General features: G+C 34.5%; 1 protein-coding gene across 1 annotated transcript in view; it reads left to right on the plus strand.

Moving 5' to 3' along the window:
- Nucleotides 1-23,162, plus strand: part of PTPRQ (protein tyrosine phosphatase receptor type Q) — a 231,921-nt gene that overhangs the window by 102,847 nt on the left and 105,912 nt on the right. The window contains exons 27-30 of the mRNA XM_081058782.1: nt 189-464; nt 834-985; nt 4,283-4,424; nt 7,177-7,446. Coding sequence (XP_080914908.1) covers nt 189-464; nt 834-985; nt 4,283-4,424; nt 7,177-7,446 — 840 coding nt within the window. The remainder of the gene's footprint in view (nt 1-188; nt 465-833; nt 986-4,282; nt 4,425-7,176; nt 7,447-23,162) is intronic.

Consider the following 23,162-nt stretch of genomic DNA (forward strand, 5'->3'; position numbering starts at 1 on the left):
ACTATTCTTAGAATTATATAGCTTCTGTTTGTTCTCAAGTAATTAGCCTTTCAATGAACACAGTAAACTCTTTCTTAAAATTAAAATAATTATCTGCTGATAAAATTAAGTCCTATTTTTATTAAATCCTCTTCTTTTTAATGTTAATTCACTTTTGTTTTATTTAATATTCTTTTTTTCTTTTATAGTCCCAGAAACTTCACCAATAATCAACACTTTTAAAAACCTTTCCTCTACCTCAGTTCTCTTATCATGGGATCCCCCAGTAAAACCAAATGGTGCAATAATAAGTTATGATTTAACTTTACAAGGACCAAATGAAAATTATTCTTTCATTACTTCTGATAACTATATAATATTGGAAGAGCTTTCACCATTTACATTATATAGTTTTTTTGCTGCTGCGAGAACTATAAAAGGACTCGGTCCTTCCAGTATTCTTTTCTTTTACACAGATGAGTCAGGTAAGCCAGAATCCATGTTTCTTCAAATGATTTCATTGTTGCAGCACTTGCTCTCTCTTTTTAAGGAACCGCATGGATAATGAAAGGATACTTGATTGTCTATCTGTAACAGGCTTACAACTCTTCATCTACTTTGCTTAACATTTTTTTTTTTTAATTTGAACTTCAGAACTGTTCTGTTTGAAGTTACTTTGGAACTACTGAGTTCCAAGTACAAAAACATAATTACTTATGCTGTTTTATTTCTGAAATTAAAATGTGATCATTTTAGAAATCTTTCTTAACAAGTGTCTTCAGGAAGCTAGAGTCACAATGATATTTGCATGTTAAAAATTATGAATATAAGTTTTATAATGTGTTTTCCTGCAGTGCCTTTAGCACCTCCTCAAAATTTGACTTTAATCAACTACACTTCAGACTCTGTATGGCTGAAATGGAGCCCGAGTCCTGTTCCAGGCGGTATTGTTAAAGTATATAGTTTTAAAATTCATGAACATGAAACTGATACTGTATTTTATAAGGTAGGTTGACTATAACAGTATATGTTTATTTAAAAAAAATCCAAAAATTGAATTAAAATCTTTTGACATACAGGGAGAAAAATGGACTGCTTTAAATTAAACAAGGACCATCTTTTAAAAAAAAAAAAACTTCTTTTTTTTTACAATTTAAGGGTGCTTGGGAAAAACACAGAAAACATTTTTTGCCAGATACAAAAGCTGAAGATTTCATACCACAATCTACTTACAATTTTTAGCTTCTAGATAGCTACAATTTAATAAATAATTATACCATTTGTTAACACTGGAAAGTATATAGTAATTTTTTTTCAGACTAAAACCTGTTATTATCTTAAATATAATATACTTCTATTTGTTGTTAAAAGAAGTACCAAGTGAATGGTTTTAACCTTTTCAGAAAAGTGTTTATACTGGACTTCTGGTAATCTTCCCAGATAATATATAATCCCACACTAATTGGTCTTTTAAAATACATCATTATTCTTTTACTTTCAATGCTAATTAATTTGTAACACTAAACACCCCTTTCATCCTCCATTTTTAGGTTTCAGGATCAATGAAAAATACCCAAAGAACTGATATAACAAAGGGTCTCAAATATACTTCGATGATTTCCACCATTTAATTGCCAAAATAAATACATGGCATTTATTTAAGGAAGTGTTCCTTTTTTTCCCAAAGGCAAATTGAAGCTGAATGCTTGTATTTAGTTATGGCAAGAGGAGTGCAAAAAATCTGCAATAAACATTGTCCCCAATATTATATGCATAACAATTTATTACTGATGATAAATCATTTTTATAACATGTGTAGCTTACAAAATGAATAGTAAAACTCAGAAGCTTTGATTAAGTTTATGTCATAAAGAACAATAACTTTCTGGAAATCAAGCTATTACTTTAAAATCTGATAGGCTGAGAAGAATTTGAATTATATTACTCCATAAATATGGAATTTCTTCCCCAGAAGTGTGAAATTATATTAATAACACTAAGTCTCTTGCCCTCTGATATATATCCCCGGTCTAATCTCAACATTTTCCCATTTTTTATTTGCTTTGTCTGAATGGGTCACTGGGAAATAGATGACAAAAGGGAAAAGGAATCATTTTCTTAGTGTCGTCACATTCGTAGGATGATTGTGTGTGTGTTTTGGAGTGTGGATATGTATATGTGATTTTTTTTCCGTTCAGAACAGCCTTCTCTAGTCGACACCACTAGCTTAGTGGTAAATCAAGGGCACTGGCATCAAATTACCCTGCCTTTGAGACTTACTGTGCTTCATTAGCGAAGTTGCTGAACCTCTTATGACTCAGTTTGTTCAAAATGGGAGTTATAAAGATGTGTACATTAAAGCGAGGATTAAAAAGGAACATCTATATAAAGCATTTAGAACAATCTGTGGCATATGATAAAATGCGTTAGCTATTGTGGTTGTACATAATTTTAAAAAGAACAAAAAATCCAGCCAGCAATGTAATAGTAAGCATAAAATGACATTACGCCATTATCTGAACATGAGAATAAGTTATATTCTAACTCTGTTTTCTCCATGGAAATACTACAATTAATATTCCACTAGTAGCAAAAATACAATCTTTATACTATAATATATTGAATATATTATTTTTTGGGTGGAAGAAGTAGTTTATCTTAAAAGTCTACTATTTTTAGTTACTCCTTTTTATATCTGTTTTCTCTCCCATCAATTTTCATAGTCTTGCTTTCTTTCAAATTTCTTTAAATGTACTCTTATGCCATCTTTTTTCCCTTCTTAATATCTAATTTAGATATTAAGTTCCCTAGTTCCCTCGCTCTATTTAGCTTCTCTCCAAGTGTATTTTCCTTTTTTCCTTTCTTAATATCTAGTTTAGATATTAAGTATCTAGTTCCCTTGCTCTATTTAGCTTCTCTCCAAGTGTATTTTCCTATATTCCTATGTTTTCATCTACCTCTATGCCACAACAGTATCAGTTTCTATTATTTTTTTTTTCTTTTTATTCTTTCAAATTATATGTGAGTTTGTGGAGACAAAATAATTCCAGAACCACTTGTACATACAACAATAAATTATTTATTCAGTAAAAAGTTCTATTAGAATATGTTTGGAAATATCCTCACTTATGTCTCTTTCTTACAACTCTTTTTTCTTTAGTATCCAATAAGATGCTCACACTTTTCATTATAAACTCTTTCAGTCATTCCTCTGGGTACTAGTCCTTTCTAATCAAAATAAAAATTACCCTCATTGTGTTTAATTTCTTCTCAGTGAGCAGCTGTTTGTAAATTTCACTAATTAATATGAAAATCCTTTGATGATTGGGACCATGTCTTATATATCTTTATAATACCCTGGTTATGTAACAGTATGTTTTGTGAAAATGAAAGGAAACATTATAATATAGTAGTAAGTTCCTAATATATGTCAAAGACTTACAAAAGATTAATTTAAAATATGATTCTAACTGTAAGTACGCCAAGAGTGAGCATTCTTGCTAAATTTCTGCTACTAAAATGTTTAATAAGTGAGTCAAAGTGTTTTATATTTTGGATCAGATATAATGCAATATTCTTAAAATTATATCATACAGGAGATTGTTTTCTCTTTCCATGACTGATTCTCTGGGTTAGGACAATTATCTTTGAGTGAAGACGTCATACTTAATGGTAAAATTTTCTGTGGGAAAGTGTATTCCCTTCAGCAGTTGTGCCAACTGTTTTGTTTCTTTTCTCATTTTCCTATGAGATTGTATCAAATTAAAAATCGTTTGGGAAAACTCATAGTTTAAGCTTCATAGGAGCAGACCTTGTTTTATTCACTGTCCTATTCCCAGTGTCTAGCATACAGTAGCTGATGAATAAATTAATTTACACAAAATATTACTGAGTACCTAAAAGGAAATTAGATGAATTCAAGAAAAATCAAGTATCACTGACTTGAGTTGGATTTAAATTGGGGACTCTAATTTTAGCTCATTTAAACAAAGTAATTAGTATATAATTCCAAGTAAGAATCTAGGAGGCAAAATGAATACAAAATAATCTAGCTTTTAAAAAGAATGGCAATTTTGAGATTCTTCTGGTTGAGAGGATGCTCAGTTCATCCTTGTATCATCAGCTGAGCACATCCTACACCACAAAAAAGTTTAATACTTGTATATTTTAATTAAAAATCCCCATGCTTATTAAATCATAGGTTAAACATAGAAGGTATAACTTCAGTGTGTTAAAATATTTCTTCCAGTAACAAATACAATTTTAATAATGTATAATGATGAAATTTTTTTCTGCTTTTCAGAATATTTCAGGTTTTCAAACTGAGGCTAAACTTACTGGACTGGAACCAGTCAGCACCTATTCTATGAGCATATCTGCCTTTACCAAAGTTGGAAATGGCAATCAATTTAGTAATGTACTAAAATTCACAACCCAAGAATCAGGTTAGACATGGTTTTTTAACCTAAAATATTTTCTTTTGTATTTAACCCTTTTCCTTTTCTTTCCTTTCTCTGTTTATGTGATAAAATATCATTTTTAAAAGTCTACTCAAAGGGAACTTGAATTTCAATGCTTTAAAGCTAGACTGGGTCTTGTCTGTGATCAAATATGCGGCTTATAGATATATATTTAGACATGTGTTTTCTTTCTTTCTTTCTTTCTTTCTTTCTTTCTTTCTTTCTTTCTTTCTTTCTTTCTTTCTTTCTTTCTTTCTTTCTGATCTGAGAAAGTTGAAATAAATGACTAGTTTAGGGGAAAAGTAGGCTTCTAGATATCTGTGAAAATTACCTAATTCTTAGGACCATCTGAGACAACTGGGGGAAAAAAAGGAGAAATTAAAAATTAAACACTTTCTCAGGTTGACTTCTATTTTCGTGAAATGATACCTATGATTATTTTTCAGAAGATGTGTGCTCACATTTAAAAATCACTAGTCACCATGTAAGCTTCTCCTTTCCCCTAGTCCATCTGTAGCACATAGAGAGGACTGTGAAGATGGGGAAGTACCATTGGTCGAATTAAGCAGCTTGCCTACATGTGTGATGTACATGTTTGTATACTGAATAGTCTTCATTTATGGCCTAGAATGGTGGCTTCGAAACTTACATTTCCTTCTCTTAACTAGAACATATATTTCAAGGTACCTCTTAATCATACTCACTTTTTTTTTCTGTCAGTTATTATTGAATGAGCATAAGATCCTGTTCTAATCATTTCTTCTCTTTGCTTCTGGATATACTCCCTCTTGTTTTAGTAAACCTGTAAATTGAAATGGAGATCACTCACTGACAAATTAATAATTTTTTGCGTTAATTTATGAATATCTGAGAGTTTTTCATAGCATACCTATAAGACAGGCTAAGTGAATAGTATTTGTAGTGTATAAAAGTGTGTGCTCTGAAGTCAGTATCTGGATTTGAATCCAAGCTCTGTGACCTACTAATTATATAACCTTGGGAAAGGCCCTGGACTTCTCTGAGCCTCTATATCCTTAACTGAAAAGAAACACACATTAGCAGTAGCCACATATCAGATTATTATGAAAGAATATTTGGAACGATCCATATTCCATACTTGTTAGAATATCAGACACACAATAAATGCTCAAAAATTATTACTGTTGCCCCTATTCCTGTATTACTGACGAAGAAGCCACGATTCAGGCAGATTAGATGAAAAGGACTAAGAAGATTAGTGAAAAAACTGAACTAGAATATCAGCCTCTGACCTCCAGTGAAAGGTGGATATGATGATGGGAAGTACACATTATAAGTGAGTGATACTATATAAAAATGCTAAACCTATGAAGAAAACAACATTTTAATAATTTATACATATATCAGGTTAATAAAAATCAAGGCTAATCTTGTAGACAGTGCTCTGTAAACCAATAAATATTTTTATCACTAAAATAAAGTTGTTCCACAAAATTTTGTGCTTTGATTGGTTAAATAAAATTTTCAGCTTTAGTGTTACAATACTATCAGCTGGTTAATTAATCACTTTTAGGTTCACAGAGTCAGTGAAATCCATGTTCACAAAATCAAGGTTTATAAAAGAAACTTAAGGAAGTAGTCAACTGTCTCCTATTAACCTATTGATTGACAACATTGTTACATATTTTTCAAAATAAGGAAGCAAATAATGAATGACATTTAATAGCCAAAATCCTGGATCAGCCAGGAAATTATTTTTTCTTTAATTTTAAATGCCACTCATTCCCGAAGTATTCTCCTTTAGTTCTGATGCCTTAATCTTACAGAGGAAGAAGGGCTCGTAAAGATATAAATTTAGACTAAAGGAGAGAACTATAGGCAAGTTAGAAACTACTTGAGTGTTCTTAAATAACTATGTTTTACATGAAGAGAGCAAGTTGTTTTCTCTCACTACTTGTTTGTAATCCACGAATTGACTATATTCTAATTTTCCTTCTAGCATCCTCTTTTTACTGTAATGGGAAAAGCCATGCTAACATTAAGGAACATTAGATAATTAAACATTTCCATGGGAAATAACCAGTTGGTGGGCTGAGGTACTACTCTTTAACCAGGTCTACCAGACAGAGTGGACCTCTGAAAAACTGGGTTACTTCTAAGTGAATTCAGAGAAGTTCTACAAAAAACTTGGACTGATTTTAATCTTCCCTCCAATGATTTTTAATAAGGTACTGAGGAATCCGGTCTTCACAGTTTTTCCAAAGAACTCATCCAAATATAAAAGCAAACCCTTTAAATTGGTTACATGTTTGCTAGTACTGTTAGGCCCATATGTGCCACATCAGGGAGGCACCTACATCTATCTATGTTTTGTATAAAAAGTTTCATAATAAAGTATTGCTAAGACTGCCTCTTATGAACATCCTCTGATGAAGAGATAGAGAACTGGCTTCAATCATTGCCTGAGCTTGAAGCCATAGTTTCTTCTGAGGATTGGAGGGGGGATTGCTATTTTGGCCTGGGAAAATATTCAGTGACTAGTTCAGTACTGTAAGAATTAACATGACAGCAAAGAAAATGGGCCAACTGCCATTTGGTTCAGACTTTGTGAAGAACTTTTTGAGCACAAATTGAAAGGTGGCTATGTTAATTGTTTATTCTCTCTACTCCTAAAGAATTTTACCTGGCAATCACACAATTAAATTTGTTTACTACGTGTCTATAAATTTTAACTTTAGGAATTTATTTATCTCTTCAGTTCCAGATGCCGTACAGAACATACAGTGTATGGCAACTAGCTGGCGGTCAGCTTTGGTGAGGTGGGATCCACCCAAAAAGGCAAATGGAATAATTACACATTATACGATAACAGTTGAAAGAAATTCTACAAGAGTTTCTCCCCAAGATCACATGTATACTTTCATGAAACTTCTTGCAAATACCTCCTATGTCTTTAAAATAAGAGCTTCAACCTCAGCTGGTGAAGGTGATGAAAGTACATGCAACATCAGCACGCTCCCTGAAACAGGTAACTAGTCTGAAACAGGTAATTTACCTGAAAGAGATAACTAACTGGAAACAGGTAACTATTCTTGATGATGTCATACATTTGTCAATATTGCTCGTAATCTTTACAGTGCATTTGTCTAAAGATATGAAAGAAATATTAAAAATTACAACACATACTTTTTTTATCCCATGTGTAACCAGAGTACCAGCTGTGGTCTACGTTATCCCCTCTCCACAATTTTGGGAGATTGGAAGGAGGAAAAAAGAGAAAATCTGCTTTCTTGTGTTTCCACAAATATCTGTGTTTTACTATCCAAACTTACTGAATTATGTTTTATCATAATTTAAAATATAGAATGAGCATGATAGACTTTTCCATCTCTCTCTCTTTTTTTCTTAATTGATCTCACTGAATTCTAGATACTTCCCTGAATTCTGTAGTGGCAGTGTCAGACTCACTTGCATCTATTTCTTCCCTATGTATCAGGCTTTACCTTTTATACTATTTGAATAAAAATATCCAGGTCACTGAGCCCTGGTCTACAAAGCAGAAAACTCTCACTCTCTGTAGCAGTGGTCCATCCTATGTCACAATCTCCTTCATCCTCTACCTTCTCCAACAGAGTACCTTCTCATATAAATGAAAACCTAATTCCTTCCTGATAACACAGCTTTCCTTGCGGTCCTCCATAATGGGCATTGTGGGCATTGGCATAATTGTTTTTCTCTGGCTCATCCAGAGCCTCTATCTTGGAAACATTTTTTAACCCTTTCTCCTTTTGAAATTGGCATCGCCCAATTTTACTCCACTTTTGTACCCTTGAGACTGTAAAGCACAGGACTTTGCAACACGGCATACTTTCTCCCTCATTTCAGCATTCCAGTCGATATTCTTTTCTACTCATCCTTCCAGTGCAACCTTTCTTCAGACTCCAGTGTTTCCCCTATTCCGCTGGGATGGATGCATTTCAACACCTTTCTCTTGATCCTTAAATCTCAAACCACGTAATTGTGACTCATCTTCCAGGAGATTCCCAACTCTGAGAGGATTCTACTGTTTGTTTTCACCAGATGCTGGCGGACGAATAAAGCTAGAAAAAAGTAGAAATGGTTCTACCTATTCAGCTATAAATTAACCTTCTCTAACTCTCCCAGCTGCTCCTGTCTGCTATACATCCCTCGTTTATCAGTTCTCCGTAAGAAAATTCTGCACTCATTCTGAACATAGTCTACTCCCACTATCATCCATATATATTGTTGTCATTCATTTTACTCATAATATCAAAGACATGGATTTGCCCTCCTTCAGACTTTGTCCATATCTTTATTTATGCTCTCCAGATATCCTCTCTCAGCAATGTTATTGCCTTTCTGTTTTCAGGAATCTAGCTGCTCATTTTTGTTTCAATCCCATGTCTCCTCAAGAACATTACTTCATCAATTCAATCTATTTTCTCCTGAATTTTATCTTTTCTCTCTCTTGTGCACTCATGCATGACTACATGTACACATGCACATACATACACGTTGTTAGAAAATTTAAACCAAGGACCAGGTTGGTACCATGTTTCCCCGAAAATAAGACCTAGCTAGACAATCAGCTCTAATGTGTCTTTTGGAGCAAAAAATTAATATAAGACCCGGTATTATATTATATTATGCTATATTATGTCATGTCATGTCATATCGTATCATATTGTATCATATTAAAGATCCGGTCTTATAGTAAAATGAGACCGGGTCTTATATTAATTTTTGCTCCAAAAGACGCATTTGAGGTGATTGTCTGGCTAGGTCTTATTTTCGGGGAAACATGGTATATCAACCTCAAACATATTCAAAATGGGGGTTACAGCTGGATAGCTCAATTGGTTAGATCGCAGACTCTGAACAACAAAGTTGCCCGTTCGACTCCCACAATAAATAAGGAATAGTGGGCTGTGCCCCCTGCAACTAGATTGAAAACAAACAAACAAACAAGCAAACAAGCAAACAAGCAACTGGACTTGGAGCTGACTGCGCCCTCCACAACTAAAATTGAAAGGACAACTTGACTTGGAGCTGATGGGTCCTGGGAAAAAACACTCTGTTCCCCAATAAAGTCCTGTTAAAACAAACAAACAAAAACTATATTCAAAATGAAATTTATGTTATATAGGGGTCATAATGAAAGGAGATGAAGGAGATGGCTCAGAATACTCCAAATGTTTTACTTATTCTCATTGTCTAGAAAATATATCCCAGAACTCATCAGCGATTAGAATCTGGTTTCTGTCTAGCTTTCCATTCTTAAGTCCCTCCTCTGTATCTCTTCATATGGCTGATGTCGCTAGCCACACTTCCATTTATTCAGCACATTAGATTTCATGTATTCAATTAAAAATAATTCTTAAGCACCTACTATGGGCTACTAATTGATTAGTTTCTCTTTAAACACATGCAACACTTTTTCACTAGCAGATTGCTTTGCTTGCTGTAGCTGTACTGCTTTTCTCTCTCTGTCACAAAAAGTTGTGTTCCTTCTTAAAAGCCCAGCTTAAATGTGTGAGGTTTTTGATTTTTTTAAGTCTTCAATGATATGCCAAGTTTTAAAGCTACAGATTTCTGGAATTCACCCCAGACTTGCTGAATCAAGGCCTTAAGAGGTGAAGCCCAAGAACCTATTCTATACTTTTAAGCATCTCTCCAGGTGATCTGACATTTTGAGAAGTACTGGAGTAGATTACCCAGGAATTTTGAAGGCACATGATATGTGGCAGTGAGGACAGGCAAACAGTGATATCAGAGAGGTCCAGAAAGGGGTGACAGGTGTTTCCCCAGTGGGTGGGCGGAAGGTCATTGCTACGTAGCCTGGGGGAGAAGGAATCATGTTCAAACCCAGGCAGGCGGTCTGCAGCAGGGTGGTCGAGCACCAGGTAAAACAGTCTTGACCATTGGACAGGAGCTGAGTCTCAGAGAACTGGGGGAAAAGCTAGGACAATAGTCTTAAGATAGATGAGAGGTTCAGGACTCTAAAAACAAGGTAAGCAACTACTCATTATTATTGAGTCCACTGGTACTCAAGATGACTGTGTAGTCACAGGAACAAAGCGAAGTTCAGTTAGTAGAACTGAGACACATAAGCAAAGTGTAATATTTACTTGATGTAGAGCCACTGGAACTGAAGGTTCAAGAGTTTGTGAAAAAACAAAAAAAGTTCTTTAATTAAGGATTTGAATTGGATCTTAACGCAGGGTTAAAAGACCACCCGAATGGAGGTTGAAGGGATTCTAAATCGGTGAATTAGGCCACTGTTAGACATACTGGACAATGTACTATGCACTCCGTACTATAGGACACATGGTTCTCAAAGTTTGAACTTCTGGCTCCCGACATCAGAATGTGCACCCCTGAGCTCCTACTCCTGAACTATGGAATCAGAATTTGGACATTACGATTCACAGATCTTCATTGAAACAAGATATGTGGGTAATACAGTGCTGACATTTGAGAACTGCTCTATTCCACTGTAGATTCTTTGCTTGTGGGGACTGTATCTTATTTGTCTTTGTTTGATTCACAGTTCCTAGCAGAAAGCCTTGGAAATTGTAGCCACTCAAATGTTTATAGAAGAAAGAAATGAATTGTTTTCCTATGAAATTCATGATTTTTCAGAAGGGCTTTTTTTTTTTTTTTTAACTCCATTACAATATAGTATTTCCACCAGGTGAAAGTATAGATATTTTTTTTCGCAGGCAAATATGTTTCTTTTTCAATTAGGGAGAGTCATTCATATAAAACATGGGTATTAATTGCTGCTCCCAAAGTATTTAAATAATTTTTCCATCTTTACAATTATGTTTCAGGTCTAGTAGGTCATTATATTTATGATTACAATACTTATTAGGTAAATAATTGCCTTTATCTGGGTCCACATGAATTATTTGTTGATGAGATACGCATCAGGAAGAACTGGAGAGTCATTGTTCAGAATGGAAACAGTTTTATAGCTGTTGCAAACTAGTAATTTATGGCGGTCTCAGATTAGTCACAGTGTATAGGCAGCTCTGAGTCACTGACTCTGTGCGTATTTTTGACATAAAGTAAAATTAAATTTGGCTCACTCTCTCACTACCTAGTGTCTGATCTTAACATTCCTTCTAGGGATTATTGGGTGTTTTTCTCAGTGTAAACTTGGTCATATCTGACTGCAGTTAAACATGCGTCATGATGATTGAATTTATGAGGAGATTAGTGTTTGGTGTGTAAACTGGTTCCCTTGTCACAGTCAAGCGTGTTGGAATAGAGAAAATATAGATGAAGTCCCCCAAACTTGGTACTTTTAACAGCATTTAATGTCAAAATATATCGTGTGTACCAATAAAAATATTTTATAGCAAGTTCGTGTCTGTAAGACAACTTTCAGAATCTCAAGTTAGTTCAAAGTGCATGCACTTGCATATGTTATTTTCAAATCTTGGTAAATGTAGTGATTTAATATTGAGTTTTGAAAGCTTCTTCTTTTCTTTTTTTGGAAGATACTTTTACAGTTTGGATTTATTCAAAGCTCTTCCAAGTTCAGTAATTTAGACACACAGGAAAATAAGGTACATCCTTCCGATGCCCAAAACCTAACTGAGGGAAAGTAAAATATGCAGTTGTAGTTTTTAGGAGTGTTCTTTTCTGCATTGATTTCTGTATTAGCTTTTTGTCAATGGGAGATATCAGGTACCTGTAGGGACCCACTGCAAGTCCACTGAATTTGCAATTATATTAGTGTCACAGCATGATTGAGTGGGGATGTGTTCAATTTCCCTGTTTTGTTTTGTTTTTTCTCCCTTCTACTCTTGGTTCTTTCAAATATCTCTATTGTTTAATAGATTCTCAATCCTCTTCTACAGAGCCTTGACCACCATTCCCCTTAAAACTGTTTGAAAAGTGCATTTGTTATGCACTTTATTTGGATCCCTGTGTTTTGGAACTCTAAGAATTCATACTGTTCTTTAGTAGCATTTAAGAGATTGAGTGTAGGTGGTGAAAGTGTTTCTCAGGGTTGCAAATTAATTCACTCATTTAAAAGTTCACTTTTTCTTTTGTCTGACTCCCACTGACATTGCCTTCCCCCCCTTTTCTCAGTCAAGATAAGAAGTCAAACATGCAGGAAAATTGCATGATCCTGTTTGTTCTTAAGCAAATGAATCGACACATTCGACTTACCAGTCAGTAACTGCTGAAAGCACAAAAGACATTAGAGTTGCTTGTCACAGATAACAGAGCAATAGCTATTAGTATTGCTACTGTAATTGAAATTCAAGCATTTTATAAAATATCTTTCACACAGACTTCAGTTTTAAAATTAATCCTTTTCTTAAGAGTGAACATCAGATGAGCAGTATCTTTTAAACTTGTAGTGTAGAGGACATTTGAACAACATATTCTCATGTAAGCTTACTAGGTGCAGTCTCTGTATTTGGGGTTCAAAACCCATGTTTGACTCTTGAATTAATGGCATTGGTGATCTCTGCTCCACATGACCAAGTAACTCTACCATTATTGTAATATCCAATACATACAAAGCAATTAATTACAGACCTCATTGAGAGCTTCAGAATTGCTTTATAGGAAAGTTTAAACTCAGTAACCTAATTGGAAGAGGAAGAGTTTCATGGGCAGATACAGTTCATGTTTAGTTAGGTTGCCTGACACAGATCAATAAAATAGCCAAGTTTGCTAAGTATTTTTGTTGTTGTTGTTTCTCAGTATGCTATGAAAAAATGTCAACTGTGCATATCAAAGGTATTCTTATTTTTATTTGAGCTAACTTAGGTAGGGGGTGGGTGGAAATGATGTTCGTTAGGGAGATCTGAAGATTATGGGTGTGCTATCACACTCATGGTAAGCCACCTTGTGGAACCTTCACTATATGAAAATAGTGAGATTAGAAATAGAGGGGAGTAAATGGGAATTCAAAAAAACAGCAAGAGAAAACACACTGTGGAATGAAGGAATGTAATACAAGGGCTCAAGTTGAAATGTAAGTATGACTAGAGCAGAGGGCATTGCATTGGAAAGAGTGTAGGATGGAAGTTTGAATAACTAAAATGGACCTTCCTCTGCTCTTAGTTTAACATAACTGTGGCAGAAGTTTGAATATAATATCATGGAAAATTGTTCACCCTTTGGTTGTCATCCCAATAAACTTTAATTTAAAAAAAAAGAAAGAAAATTGTTCAACCTACTAAATTTAGAGTAAGAAACAACATAAGAAACTCTAAAATAAGTTGATTTGGGCCATTTTCCAAAAACACTCTAGTATTTTCTTTAGATGGAGAGGGATTTGTTCATTACATATTTACTGAGCCTACCAAGTCACAAAGAACAAATGCCACAGTCATTTCAATGGCTCATAGGTCTTTTTGCAACTCAGCATTCTTTCCTTAGTTATATGTATCTCATCTTTCACCTTTTGAATATATCCTTAAATGCTACCTCTTCAAAGAGGATCTGACTTATTTATGATTGAACTTTCTCCCAGCTAGAATTTCCTAACCCCTTCCCTGCTCTGCTTTTCTCTATGTGTGTCATTGTCTAGGGATCTGTCCTCATGACAATGCATGCTCCATGAGGACAGGAATTTTTCTTTGTGTCGTTCACACCTATTGCCAGTACCCAGAAATGTGTCTGGCATACAGTGATACTCAACAAATATATTATGAAAGAATTAATAAATGAAACAATCAACATATAGGCCTAGAAAAATGATAGGCACAAAGTAAACACTATGCATGTATTTAAGTAGAAACTTTCAATCGCAAAATTATATTTAGACATTTATGTGGTAGAATACCTAGAAAGGCATGTCTACTGGATTATGTTTTTTTTCGGACGAAACATTTTATTTTGAGATAGTTGTAGATTCATGTGCAGTTGTAAGAAATAATATAGAGAAATCCTGTATTCTCTTTATCCAATTTCCTCCAATGGTAATATCTTCTAAAACTGTAGTACAATATCACAGCCCACCATGTTTATATCAGCGCAATCAAAATAGAGAACATTTCCATAGAATAATCCCTCGTTACCTTGTTATGGCCACATCCAATTCCTGCCCACCCTTCTTGCACCTCCCAGCATTTTAACTCTCTGACAACTACTGATCTGTTCAATATTTTCTATAATTTTGTTATTTCAATGTTATATAAAAGTGTTTGTTTTATTTTTGCATTGATTGATATATTCCTGTGATTTTCTTTAGCTTGTTAACATGGTACATTATATTGATTGATTTTCTAATATTAAACAAGTCTTTGGTCTCTGGAATCATCCGACTTGATCATAGTATACTCCTCTTTATATGTTACTCATTTCTATTTGCTAATATTTTTAATGATTTTTGCATCTATGCTCATGGGGGATATCGGTCTATAGTTTTGTGGATTTATGTTTCACTATCTTTGTCTTGTTTCTTTAACAGGGTAAAACTAACTTCATAATATAAATCTCTTCTAATTTTTGGAAGAGATTGTATAGAATTGGTATTAATTCTTCTTTAAACACTTGAAAGCTTCTCTAGTAAACTCTCTGGGACTGGAGATCTCTGTTTGCAGAGTTTGAAAATTATGTTTAAGTATACTGAGGATGCAAAGTTGGACCTGAAATGTGGTATCAAACCAGTTGCAAAAAATGATAACACATTTGTCAAAAAGGAAGTCTCAAAAGAAATAAAGAAATACAGTAAACTAAAATGTATTGAACTAATATGAGATTAAAGTAAAATACCGGGGTGTCAAAAAATGTATACAAATGACTTGTATTCATCTTTTGTAATCGGTATATATTGAGTATTACAATTTTAATACAGTTTTTTCCTTTCTTAAAATGTGTATACATTGTTTTGGCACCCTCTGCGTGTGAAAATGTATGGAATACAGTTAAAGTATTGCAGGCATTGGAAAAGAGGAAACACTTCATATCAATCATTTACCCCTCCTCTCCACTAGAATCTAGAAAAGAAAAGGAACATAAGCCCAAAGCATGATGAAGGAAGAAGATAATAAAAATAAGAGCAGAAATCAATGAAATTGAAAACAGAAAACAGGAAAAATCAGTGAAGCAAAGAGCTGGTTATTGAAAAGATAAAATTAACAAATCTCTAGCAAGCCTGACAATCAAAAGAAAAAAAGAAAAGACAAATTACCAATATTTAGGAATGAAACCACTACACTGAAGACATCAAAAGGATAAGGGAGTAATACTAAGGATTTTACACACACAAATTTCACACCTTAGGTAAAACGAACTCATTCTTCCAAAAAGCACAACTACCACAACTTACCTAATATGAAACATAATTTGAATAGCCCTATAATTATTAAGGATATTAAATCTGTAATGGTTTCCTTGAGTACCACTCTGGTAGGGAAAGGGAGGGCACCTCTCCATCATTTGCACGTGGAGGTAGAAATCTGTGTTCCCCACAGTGCCTGTTAACAACAAAGGGGAGGAATCTGGGTGGCCGTGGGAAAGAGTGCTGCCCACTAGGAATCCACTGAGGAGGCCTGCTGGCCCTGGACTCATTACTGCCCCTTACATGTTCTTCACTGACATGGAAGCGTCTGGTTACCTCTGGAAAGGGTGACAGTCTCAGCTCCCTATTTTGCCTTCTCTGACCTCACCCTATCAAGGATGATTGGCATGCTACATTGCGGCCTAGTGAGGGCTGAAGATAAGGTTCCCTATTTGAATCTTGTTGTCATGAAAGGGAGTTGGATCAGTTTTTTTCTGTGGTGTTGGGGTAGCACTGGTATTGTCTAAAAGTTGTCTTGCTAGGCTGCACTGTTTTTTTAGGTAGAGAGAACTGGCTTGGCTGGGGGGAGGCTTTTTGGTCTGAGCTGATTGGCATTTCTAGATTGCTGTCTTCTGGGATATGAGTCAAAAAGAAAACCCAGGGAACTCACCACTCTGATATTCCTTGAATCCTAAGTTCCCTTGTTGCTCTGCCCTCTCATCACCTTTCAGAGTCTCCTTATGTTTGTTTTATATTTAATGTCCACAGTTTTAGTTATAGTACTTAGTGGGAGGAATAGGGAGAATATCTACTCTATATTCTTCAAAGCAGAAGTCCATTCATGGGGATATATTTACTACCTTTGCATGCAACCCTTTTTTATCCATCTATTTAAGATCAATTTATTTGACACATATGGAGTATTATACTAGAGACTACTGCGAAGAATATGATGAAACAAATTTGCTTCTTGTGCTTTTAAAATTTAGAATTATATAATTTTATATCTTGATTGGATCACAGTGATTACCTCATCCAGTCATTTCATTTTGCTTCATGAGAAATGAAACAAAGAGGGTCGTCCACTTAGTGTGCTGTAACTAATTTTAGCAGAACTCTTACTAATTCAGACACTTGCTAATATCTTGTGATGCCTCTCTTACCTTAGAAATTCAACAAGTCATTTGTGTTCATTGGAATCAGAACAGCTTTCTTCCATTATGGGTCATTGTGGAGTGGGGGAAATTCAAGTTCATTATACAAATTTCGTCATTCATTTTTGCAGATAGATTTATGATGTAAGCATATGCATACTTTTGTCCAAATATGGATTTAAAATTAAGGAAAAGGAAATTTCTATTAACAAATATGTGCTTAACCTTTAACATTAAAAATACTATGAGTTAACATAATAAGATCTGTAAAATACTGAAGCAAAATACATTCTGAGAAATTTTCAAAGGTCCTAGACACATATCACATTTTTTATCCAGGATCAGTTCCAAAGGTGTAATGTCTGCTATTATGAAATTGTCTTAGGTATCAAATTATAAATTATAAATTTAAAAGTCCTTTAAATTTAATTCCTTTTGCAAAAAATGAATTTTAGTTACTCTGCATAATTCTCCTTGACTCCATTGATGCTCTAATACCTTTTATTAAGCAGACTCCAGGCATCTACTCTTTTCTTCATCCCAGCTCCAGCTAAAGCCAGCTGTTCTTCAAGCATTTTTATTAACTTATTTAGGAACTGAGGCATATCCTATTACACTGTTTTCCATTTCTGTCCTATGCAGCTGTAACTGATACTTTTCATAACAGCCTTTACATATCAACCTCCTCCCCCATTTCACCACATTTTTCTTACTCTCTTTTACTTCCCTTTTTAAGTAAATTAAGCATGTGTGTGTGCATGAAAAAGCCCACTTCCTTCTTTTCTTCCTTTCTCCCTTTCTTTCTCTTTCTCTCTCCATTCTCTTTCTTTCTCTCCTTTTTCTTTTCTTTTTTTTTAATTCTTTTTTTCTTTTTCTTAAATTTATTGGGGCGACAATTGTTAGTGAAATTACATAGATTTCAGGTGTACAATTCTGTATTACATCATCTATAAATTCCATTGTGTGTTCACCACCCTGAGTCAGTTCTCCTTCCATCACCATATATTTGATCCCCCTTACCCTCATCTCCCACCCCTCACCCCCCTTACCCTCTGGTAACCACTAAACTATTGTCTGTGTCTATGAGTTTTTGGTTCTCATTTGTTTGTCTTGTTCTTTTGTTGTTTTTGGTTTATATACCACATATCAGTGAAATCATAGGGTTCTCTACTTTTTCTGTCTGACTTATTTCGCTTAGCATTATACTCTCAAGATCCATCCATGTTGTCACAAATGTTCCTATATCATCTTTTCTTACCACCGAATAGTATTCCATTGTGTATATATACCACAACTTTTTTATCCATTCAGTATCGAAGGACATTTTGGTTGTTTCCATGTCTTGGCCACCGTAAACAAAGCTGCAATGAACATTGGAGCACACATGTCTTTATGGATAAATGTTTTCAGATTTTTTGGGTAGATACCCAGGAGAGGGATTGCTGGGTCATATGGTAATTCTATTCGTAATTTTTTTGAGGAACCTCCACACTGCCTTCCATAATGGCTGCACCAGTCTGCATTCCCACCAACAGTGTATGAGGGTTTCTTTTTCTCTACAGCCTCTCCAACACTTGTTACTATTTGTCTTGTTGATGATGGCCATTCTAATGGGTAAGGTGATATCTCATTGTGGTTTTTATTTGCATTTCTCTGATGATTAGTGACATTGAGCATATTTTCATATTTCTATTTGCCATTTGTATGTCCTCTTTGGAGAAATGTCTCTTCAGGTCCTCTGCCCATTTTTCAATTGGGTTGTTTGTTTTGTTGTTGTTGAGTTTCATGAGTTCCTTGTATATTTTGGATATTAGCCCCTTACTGGAGGAACTGTTTACAAAAATCTTCTCCCATTCATTTGGTTGCCTCTTTGTTTTGTCGATGGTTTTTTCTGCTGTGCAGAAGCTTTTAAGATTCATATAGTCCCATTCATTTATTTTAGCTTTTACTTCCATTGTCTTTGGAGTCAAATTCATAAAATGCTCTTTGAACCCAAGTTCCATACCATAAGTTTAGTATTTATGTTTTCTTCTATGCAGTTTATTGTGTCAGGTCTTATGCTTAAGTCTTTTATCCATTTTGAATGAATTTTGGTACATGGTAACAGATAGCAGTCCAGTTTCATTCTTTTGCACGTGGCTATCCAGTTCTCCCAGCACCATTTATTGAAGAGGCTGTCTTTCCTCCATTGTATGTTTTTAGCTTCTTTGTCAAAAATTATATGTCTATATTTATGTGGTTTTATTTCTGGGTTCTGAAGTCTATTCCATTGGTCTATGTGTCTGTTTTTCTGCCATTACTACACTGTTTTGATTACTGTAGCCCTGTAGTACAAGCTAAAGTCAGGGAGAGTGATACCTCCAGCATTGTTCTTTTTTCTTAAGATTGCTTTGGCTATTCGGGGTCTTTTGTGGTTCCAAACAAATCTGATGATTTTTTGTTCTATTTCTTTTAAAAAATGCCATTGGGATTTTGATGGGGATTGCATTAAATCTCTATATTTTTTGGGTAATATGGCCATTTTAACTATGTTGATTCTTCCAATCCATGAGCACGAAATGTCTTTCCATTTCTTTGTGTCTTCTTCAATTTCTTTCAAAAATGTCTTATAGTTTTCAGCATATAGGTCCTTCACATCCTTGGTTAAGTTTATTCCTAGGTATTTTATTCTTTTTGCTGCAATTGCAAATGGAATTGTTTTCTGTATTTCTTTTTCTGAGATTTCATTGTTAGTATATAAAAATGCAATGGACTTTTGTATGTTGATTTTGTAGCCAGCAACTTTACTGTATTCGTTGATTGTTTCTAACAGCTCTTTGGTGGAGTCTTTAGGGTTTTCTATATATAGCATCATGTCATCTGCAAAGAGTGATAATTTAACTTCTTCATTCCCAATTTGGATGCCTTATATTTCTTTCTCTTGCCTGATGGTTCTGGCAAGGACTTCCAAGACTATGTTGAAAAGCAGAGGTGATAGGGGACAGCCCTGTCGTGTTCCTGAATGTAGAGCAAAGGGCTTCAGTTTTTCACCATTAATTATGAGATTAGCTGAGGGCTTGTCATATATGGCCTCTATTATGTTGAGGTATTTTCCTTCTATACGTATTTTATTAAGTATTTTAATCATAAATGTATGTTGAATCTTGTCAAATGCTTTTTCTGCATCAATTGATATAATCATATGATTTTTGTCCTTTATTTTGTTTATGTGATGTATCACATTGATGGATTTGCGGATGTTGAACCATCCTTGTGCCCGGGGATGAACCCCACTTGGTCGTGATGAAAAATCTTTTTAATGCATTGTTGTATTCAATTTGCTAGAATTTTGTTTAGGATTTTAGCATCTGTATTCATCAGAGACATTGGTCTGTAGTTTGCTTTTTTTGTGTTGTCCTTACCAGGTTTTGGTATCAGGGTAATGTTGGCTTCATAAAATGAGATAGGGAGTACTGTCTCTTCTTCAATTTTTTGAAAGAGTTTGAGCAGGATTGGTATTAGATCCTGTTTGAAAGTTTGGTAGAATTCACTAGTGAAGCCATCTGGTCCCGGACTTTTGCTTTAGGGTAGGTTTTGGATGACTGATTCAATTTCGTTACTGGTGATCGGTCTGTTTAGGTTTTCCAGTTCTTCATGACTCAGTCTTGGAAGGCTATATGTTTCTAAGAACTTGTCCATTTCTTCTAGGTTATTGAATTTGGTGGCATATACTCCTTCATAGTATTCTTGAATGATCATTTGTATTTCTGTGGTGTCCTTGGTAACTTCCCGTTTTTCATTTCTGATTTTGTTAATTAGTGTCTTCTCTCTTTTTATCTTACTGAGTCTAGCCAAGGGTTTGTCGATTTTGTTAATCTTTTCAAAGAACCAGCTCTTTGTCACATTAATTTTTTCTATTGTCTTTTTGTTTTCTATTTCATTTAGTTCTGCTCTGATTTTTGTTATTTCCTTTCTTCTGCTGACCTTGGGTCTTACTTGTTCTTCTTTTTCTAGTTCTTTAACTTGTAACATCAGATTATTTATTTGGGATTTTTCTTGTTTCTTGAGATAGGCCTGTAATTATATAAATTTCTCCCTTAGTACTGCTTTCGCTGCATCACAAAAAATTTGGTAGGATGTATTTTCATTGTCCTTTGTTTCTATGTATCTTTTGATCTCTCCTCTAATTTCTTCTTTGACTCAGTCGTTCTTTAAAAGTATTTTGTTTAATCTCTATGTATTTGTGTTTTTTCCTGCTTTGTTTTCACAGTTGATATCCAATTTCAAAGCCTTGTGATCAGAGAATATGCTTATTATGATTTCAATCTTCTTAAATTTGTTGAGGCTGGTTTCATGTTCCGATATATGGTCTATCCTTGAGAATGTTCCATGTACACTCAAAAAGAATGTATAATCTGATGTTTTAGGATGAAGTGCTCTATATATGTCAATTATATTTATTTCATCTAATGTGCCATTTAGGGCTGCTATTTCGTTGTTTATTTTCTGTTTGGATGATCTGTTTGGCTGTCAATGATGTATTTAAGTCCCCTAGTATAATTGTGTTTTGGTCAATTTCTCTCTTTAGTTCTGTTAATAGTTGCTAGGTATATTTTGGTGCACCCTGATTGGGGGCATAACTATGGATGACTGTTATGTCTTCTTGTTATATAGTCCCCTTTACTTTATGAAATGTCCATCTTTGTCTCTTGTTATCTTTTTCACCCTGAAGTCTGTTTCATCTGATATCATTATGGCTACACCTGATTTTCTCTGGGTACCATTTGTTTGGAGTGTCAATTTTCACCCTTTCACTTTGAGTCTATGCTTGTTCTTGTAGCTTTTTCTTGTAGAGATGTGTCTCTTGGAGACAGCATATGGTTGAGTTTAGTTTTTTGATCCAATCTGGTACTCTGTGCCTTTTTATTGGTGAGTTCAGTGCATTTACATTTAGAGTGATTATTGATATGTGAGGAATTGCTGTCATTCTATCTTTAGTTTTCTGGTAAGAGTGTGTCTCCATTGTTTTTTTTTTTTTTTTTTTGCCTTTTTGTTATTGTCTGTTATTTCTGTGTGGTCGTATTCTATGATGTTTCCCTCTGTTTCTTCTTTTATTACAGTATATATTTCAGTTTTGGATTTTTTCTGATTGGTAACTCTTAACTTTATGTAAAAGAAAGTGTGATATTTAGAGTATTCCATTTTCTTCAGTACGCTTACTTTCTCCATTCTCATATTCCGGTTCAGGACTTTACTCTCCCCCTTTTTATATTACCACAAATTGTCCCTGTTGATGGTGGTCAAATAGTCTCCTTTAGTATTTCTTGTAGTGCAGGTCGTGTATTAGAAAGTTCCCTCAGCTTCTGTATGTTGGAAAGGTCTTTATTTCCTTCATATCTAAAGGATATCTTTGCTGATTATGTTATTCTTGGCTCATAATTTCTCTCTTTCAATAGTTTGAATATTTGGTTCCACTCCCTCTGGGCTAGTAGAGTTTCTGCTGAAAAATCTGATGACAATCTAATAGGCTTTTTTTTTGTTGGTTACCGTCTTCTTTTCCCTGGTTGCCTTGAGAATTCTTTCTTTGTCGTTGATTTTAGACAGCTTCAATACAATGTGCCTTGGAGAAGGCCTGTTGGGATTGAGGTAATTAGGTATTCTATTTGCTTCTTGGATTTGAGGATCCAGTTCTGTCCACAAGTTTGGGAAGTTCTCATCAACAATTTGTTTGAATATATTCTCTGTTCCCTTCTCTCTTTCTTCTCCTGCTGGTATGCCCATTATTCTTATATTGCTCTTTCTGATAGAGTCAGAAAGTTCTTGTAGAGTTCTTTCATTTCTTTTAAGTCTCAAGTCTCTTTCTTCTTCCATCTTTGTAATTTCCAGGTTTCTGCCCTCGATGTCACTGATTCTTTCCTCCATCTGGTCAACTCTACTACTTAAGCTGGTTATTTCATTCTTAATTTCTTCTATTGAGTTCTTTATCTCCAGAAATTCTATTTGGTTCTTTTTAAAAATCTCAATCTCTTTCGTGAAATGCTAATGTTGTTCTTTGATTGCGTTTCTGAGTTCATTAAATTGCCTTTCTGTGTTTCCTTGCATCTCGTTGAGTTTTTTCAGAACTGCAATCTTGAATTCTCTGTCATTTAAGTCACACATATTTTCATATCTTTTAGTTTTTTTTCTGGAGACTTTTCACTTTCTTTCTGAGCTGTCTTATTGCCTTGGTTATTCATGGCACCTACTTAGTTATTATTTCTCTTCCTAGACATCTACAGGAGTGGCTTCTGCAACAGGTTGATAGGAAGAGGTCTTTCTTTTGTTTGCCAATACTTG

Source organism: Rhinolophus hipposideros (assembly GCF_964194185.1).
Source record: "Rhinolophus hipposideros genome assembly, chromosome: 9".
NCBI lineage: Eukaryota > Metazoa > Chordata > Mammalia > Chiroptera > Rhinolophidae > Rhinolophus > Rhinolophus hipposideros.